Here is a 6,000-nt window from a genome sequence, read left to right on the forward strand (position 1 = left end):
ACTTTTAATGAAAGCACGTACAAAAAGAACAGCGGTAGCCCGGGGATAAAAAACTTGGAGGTGATGCTCAGCAAACCACGTACACGCGTGCACACAGAGGTCCCACTCCAGACCTAAGATGGCTGAGTTGCAGGATATTGCTTGGTGACCAAACAGTATCTCCTCAGCCACACAGTCATCTAGGCAGTGACAGATATGTCCCTCAGCTTTAGGCATGGCCAGGACAAACATTAAAGGGCATATTTATCTTCTCCAATATTCTGCACTTTTAAGTCAGTTTGATGCTTGATTTTATCGTCGGCTGCATTTAGGCTTTAGGGGAAAAAGCATTTGCTCAGCTCCATCTATTCTTTTGGAAAAAGCAGAGGTAGAACCAAGCTTCTTTCAGACAGAAAGACAGTCCTGTTTCAGTTAAGTCTGTGCATGCGTCTGCTCTGTTCTCATCCGACCTCCCAGTTGCCATCAGTCTCCCTTTCTTTTATTAAACACAAGTAGTTAATTAGCCCCAGCCTGTCCTTTCCCTTTCTCCCTTTCCCTTTTCGCAGTGGTAATGATGTCTAATTATCAGCAGCAGTGGGTTACTGAAACATCAGGTGCAAATCTTTCTCAGCGACAGCAAAGCCATCCGTGAACCTTCAAACCTCAAAAAGCTAGAATGATTGTCTACTTGAAAATACCATTCAAATACAGTACTTTCTTTTAACCAGTATATGCCTTTGAATTACAAGGAAAATATATTTTTATCTCTCTAGTAACTGCGCTCCTACCATCATAAAGAAAAAAATCAATGTATTTTTAAGGAAGAGAGATTTTGAGATGTGGGGAAACAAATAAAAGATCCCCTTTTATCCTGTATTTCTTAACTCATTGAAATGATGATTGGCTGTCTCTCAGAGAAGGAGGAGCCTATAATTCTATGTCAGGAGCCGCATAAAAATTTCATAAAGAGCAATAGAAGAGTTCATGAATTAAAAACCTCTTCAACAATTCAAAACAGCTGTGAATGAAGATCAGCGCTCTTAAATACTACACGGGAAACCATTCTCCAAAAATAACACCTGAGGATGACATATTCTCCTGTAACTATATGGCATCTTCACCGAAAAGAGAAACACGTGTTACTTTATTATTAACCCTGGAGTTGTCACTCTATATTAGATGTCTCAGGAGCCATTCTTTAACAACTCTGCATTAATTTTCGAATGAAAATATGGTATCTGAGCATGTGAATGCTGGTCTGAATTACTGGCATCCATGTTTATCTCAGTGCCTCTACGTCTGTTACAGAATTTATGTTAGAATTTGTAATTAACATTTTAAAAAGGCACATGTTTATACAGTGGATGTAACCCAATCCATGCAAGTATAAACTCATTCGACCAATACAAAATTAACTATCTGACACATAAACAGAGCCTGTGTAAAATTAAAAAAAAAACCTCCCCAGCTAGCAATTAAAAAATATATATTACAATCTTATTAAATAATATTTCAGTAAATATATCTTAAATGATTATTTTATTCATCCATTAGCCAGTATTGTCCAAAGGAAAATATATTCACGTTTTGAATTCTAATTTACTTTGTGTAACAGTAAGTTATTTTTTTTAATCAAGTTCTTAATATTATTCCAAATACAAATGACTCGAAGTACTTCATTCTCTATGACAGACTTCGGGCTCATCCAGATGCAAACCTCAGTTCTAATCCATGCCCATCTAGTTCTCATTTATTAAGGCAATCTCACCATTGTCTTAGCAATGCCACACATTAAAGGAGAAGGCTGCCTTTACAGATCTACCTCCTAGAAACCTGCCAACAACTGTACATTTTTTAAAAAAACAGTAGAACTTTTATGCGTGTTTCTATTTTGCCTTTATTTCTATTTACCCTTTCCGATATAAATTTCAAGAGAAATATACTTCCTTCAAACAACTATCCCTAATTAATCTCAGGAAATCATAAACTGCTTTCTAAACATAAAAGAGCCCTACAAATAATCCTTTGAAAAACCTTCATGCACAGATTTCCAATTTAATATACCTCCGTTTGAGATAGAAGAACAGCTTTCAAGGCATCTCCTTTCTAGCATCCTCCAGGAATGTTGCACGGGAAACAGTTGCCAGTAAGGGAGGGAGGGAAAAGGAGCAAATGCTCAAGAAACCCCAAAGCAAGGCAAAAATACACAGGATGCCAGTTACCCTCCCCCACCCCTACTCCAGGCGAGTACCCACCTAGCATGATGGAAAAAGCGGTCTTAAGAATCTGATCTGCAATCCTACTTGTAGCCCACAGCTCCCATCTCCTTAAAAAGGAAATTGACGCCGCTGCCGCTCCCCAACCTCACAGGCTTCTGCCGAGTGAGGCTGAGATACACTGAGCTCCCAACGCCAGCAGCTTTCAGCGCCTGGGCTTAGAGCTTTGTGGCCATGAGACTAGAAACGTCCCAGAATGAGGAACAAATACACACCACTTGACTGTGCCCAAACCCATCTCTCTTTGTTGTTCATCATTCAGCTCCGGCGGCTTTATTTGTGAAAGAGGGAAGTGAGGAAAGGAACGGGGGGGACGAGGAGGAGGAATCTCCAGGATCTTATCTACAACCTAAGTAGTCGTGGCAAGATCTCTGGGAGTGATTAAGGCAATTGGCAGCCGGTGTCTCCCGGGCGGCAATCTAACAATAAAACCTGATAGTGTTCGTGGAGGAGGGGGGGAGCCCCCACATCCACCACTAGCGCCACATTCGGGCTTTGTGCCAATAAGGAGACACTAGACTATCGATCAGAATCGTCTATTATCCAAGCGTGCGGCTGGGGTTCCAGCGTGGCCTTTATGCGCGGTGGCGAAGGCGGGACACGCGCCAGGCGCCCAGCGAAGGACGTGGGACAATGGCCCAGCCCGAGGACGCGGGACCCGGGGATGGAAGCTCCAGCAGCGGGCCCGGGAGCCAGGAGGCAAGGAGGGCAGTGCGCTCTGGAGGTGCGCTGCTGCTTTAAAATAAAGAACCACAAAGATTCCACGTTGGGGGGAACGCGCCTGGCTCACGAGAGTGGGGACGACTCGGGGAGGGGGCTGAGCAGGGTGGGGGGCACACGAGCCAACGGTGGCTCACCGCCCCCCCCTTCTCCCCCCTCTCTCCCCTCCCCACCGGGCTGCTCGGGCAGACAAATAACAGAAGAAGGCGAGTCACTCACCGTGGTCTTGACCGGCACGTAGAGCACTTGCTTGGCGCCGCCGCCGCCCCCGCGGACCTCGTCCGGCTGGCCCAGCTGGAAACCCTTCGATTTGACCCAGAATTTAAATTTGGCGTTGTCCGTGGAGCTCGACTCGCAGCCGTTGAGGAGCTGGACGATCCGCTCGTATTTTTTACGGGTCACCGTCTTGGTCTTGCCTGAGTCCCCGTAAGTCCTGAGGCACCAGTCCTGGAACTGGCGGTACATGTCGCGCTCGCTCTCCATGTTCCCGGCTCCCGGCCGCTGGCCGGATGCTCCTAGCGCACTTCGCACCTGTTCACCCGGGGCTCATGAAAAATGCAGCCCAGGCCACGATGTAGGGATGCGAGGTCCCGGCTGCCGCCGGAGCCTGCCTTGGGTGGGGGGAGGAATGGGGAGAGGGGAGGAGGGTCCGGTTGGGCACGAGCGATCAATGCCCTGTGCTACACCGAGTCTCTGGGTTCATTCGTAATTGTAAGGGATGTCTTAGACGCTTTTCTCGTCCTCTTAGTGATGGGTCTCTTTAATATTGTGTGAGTAGGACCATCCTAACAGCATCTGGCCCAAAGGAGTTGGGTTTTGAATAATTAAAATCCCATTCCTTGGTTTATTAAAAATCCCAATATTGACTTGGGGTGGTCCCTCGACGCCTCGCCCGAGGCTGTGTCCGGGACAGGCAGGTGGAGCGCAGCGCCGCCTCCCCGCGCGTGCCCCAGAAGCTTCCCCAGCCTCTGACCCCACGGTCCAGGAGCCTCTCAAAAGCAGCTGCCCAGCCGAACGCCTAGGAGCCGGAAGGGCGCTCAGGTCCCCGGGCTCTCCTTCCTCCAGGGTCCTGTTCTGCTTCGGCCTTCCCTGCGTGGGGCGTTCAGGGACTAGAAAGAGAGAAAGTTCTTACCTGTCATGTTGTTAAACCTATCAAATCCTGCTACACAGGAAAAAATAATTAAGGTTTTTAAAAAATGGCTTAAAATGTCATTTCTTCTGCTGTATTTAAGCTAAAATCCAGCCCCGTAGGTAGGTTCCAGGAGTTAAGTCCCAGAATTAGCAAAGCATTCACGGAGATTTAGCCATAGTTCTGTAGGATACACTGTGGTACCCCCAAACAGATATCCGTTCCAGGGGGGATGTGGGTAAACGAAGGCAGGCCACTGGCAGCGGGTCTCCCGGATAATGACGGGGTCCCCAGACAGGACTCCTCTGGTCTCTGCTGAACTGGGTGCAAGGCATAGAAGTAAGTTTATGACACAGATGCTTAAAACCCTGTGCATGAAATTAAAATACAGCGAGGTATCATTTTCCCCTTGCTTGGTTACAGTTTGCAGTTCACACGGGAGGTTTCAGATGTCTGTCTTCCCCCTGCCACGTCATGGACACCCCCTCCACTGCTGAGAGTAGCCAAATATGAGTTCCTCTGGACGATTTCTCAAGCAAATGAAATCAGCAGTTCCTCCATTCAGGATTTCCATCCGTTTGTTACAGAGCTGGAAACAGGGGAGTTCCCATCCTCCTCGCGCTGCGATTGCGGCCGCTCCTCTTTATTCTACTCTCTGCGGAGGCCCGCGCCCGTCCCGGGAGGCGGCTCTGCCCAGGAAAGCGGCCCGACCAGTGCCGGCGCCAGGTCCGCGTCCTAGTCCACCTCGTTTCCTCGCCGTCGTCTCCGAGACGAAAGCCCCGACTGGGAAGGCGGAGTGTTTGTACCCACTGCGCCGCAGCTGGTCCCGGCACTTGCAAAATGGTCAGAGGCTCCTGCTCCGCCAGCCTGAGTGCGTGCGTGTGTGTGAGCAAGGGGGCGAGGGTGTGCAGGGGGTGCGCTGTGTGTGCGCGCGTCTCCGGGAAGGTCTCGCGGCGGCTGGAGCCGGGACTGACAGCCCGGGCGGAGCGCGAGCAGCTCCACACACTAAACCTCTCGCCTCTCCCCTCACCCCCACCCCTCCCACTCCCCTCTCCTCCCGCCCCCCCTTCCCCGGCCCCTTCCAAGCTCTCTGATTGGCCAATGGGACAAAAGTTTCTGTGGAGACGGCTGGGCGCTGACGTCACGGGCAGAATTGTCCCATTTAGGGATCCCGGGGGCAGTGCGCATGCTGCAGGCTGCAGGTTAGAGGCAGGAGGAGGTAGCAGCGGGCCCGGCGGCAGCCAGGTGGCGGAAAGGAGCACTCAGCATCCAGGTGGGGGGACGACTCCAGCCGGGTTTCCATGGAGATTCCTCTGGGTCTAGCCTAAAAACAGCAGATCAGCTGACACCATTAGCTCAGGACCTAATTACTGCTTATTGGAGCAACAAATGAGGGAGAGGGCCAGCTGCAAAGGAAGAGTTTTTATCCACCCCCCTCCCCATCTCCTCCTTTCTCCCCTCTCTCCGTGGCTCTGGAGTCCCGGGTGAATTCTCATTAACTTGCAAGATTCCTGCAACAACAGCTTCCCTTCTCTAGAGGCTACCCTGACTGCTTTTATTCCCTTTATTTCCTTCTTTTGCATCTAAAAAAAAAAAAAAAAATCAGTTGTCCTGAGTCCTTGAATTTTTTTTTGGGGGGGGGGCAATCAAATGACCAGTAGAGCTCAGAAAATCCACGCTCCAATAGAAGTCACAAGTGAATCTAATATAGTGGTGGGGGTGGGGTGGGGCGCATCACTTTCAATTTACTGACTTGGCTAATTATCTTTAGGCTTTTCACGTTTTTAAAAAACTTTCAGTATCTTAAACACGTAAATATTTGGAGCAAACAATTAGAAGAATAGTTTCAATCACTCTTCTAGATGTGGTATACCTCACAGGAACAACTCTTTTAAA

At 49.0% G+C, this 6,000-nt stretch overlaps 1 protein-coding gene across 1 annotated transcript in view; it reads right to left on the bottom strand.

Moving 5' to 3' along the window:
* Window positions 1–5,710, bottom strand: part of LOC116656646 (nucleolar protein 4) — a 75,689-nt gene extending 69,979 nt beyond the window's left edge. Inside the window, exon 1 of the mRNA XM_032467234.1 lies at window positions 3,195–5,710. Coding sequence (XP_032323125.1) covers window positions 3,195–3,458 — 264 coding nt within the window. The 5' untranslated portion in view covers window positions 3,459–5,710. The remainder of the gene's footprint in view (window positions 1–3,194) is intronic.
* Between the last annotated feature and the right edge of the window lie 290 nt (window positions 5,711–6,000).

The sequence above is a fragment of the Camelus ferus genome, chromosome 24, assembly GCF_009834535.1.
Source record: "Camelus ferus isolate YT-003-E chromosome 24, BCGSAC_Cfer_1.0, whole genome shotgun sequence".
Lineage (NCBI taxonomy): Eukaryota > Metazoa > Chordata > Mammalia > Artiodactyla > Camelidae > Camelus > Camelus ferus.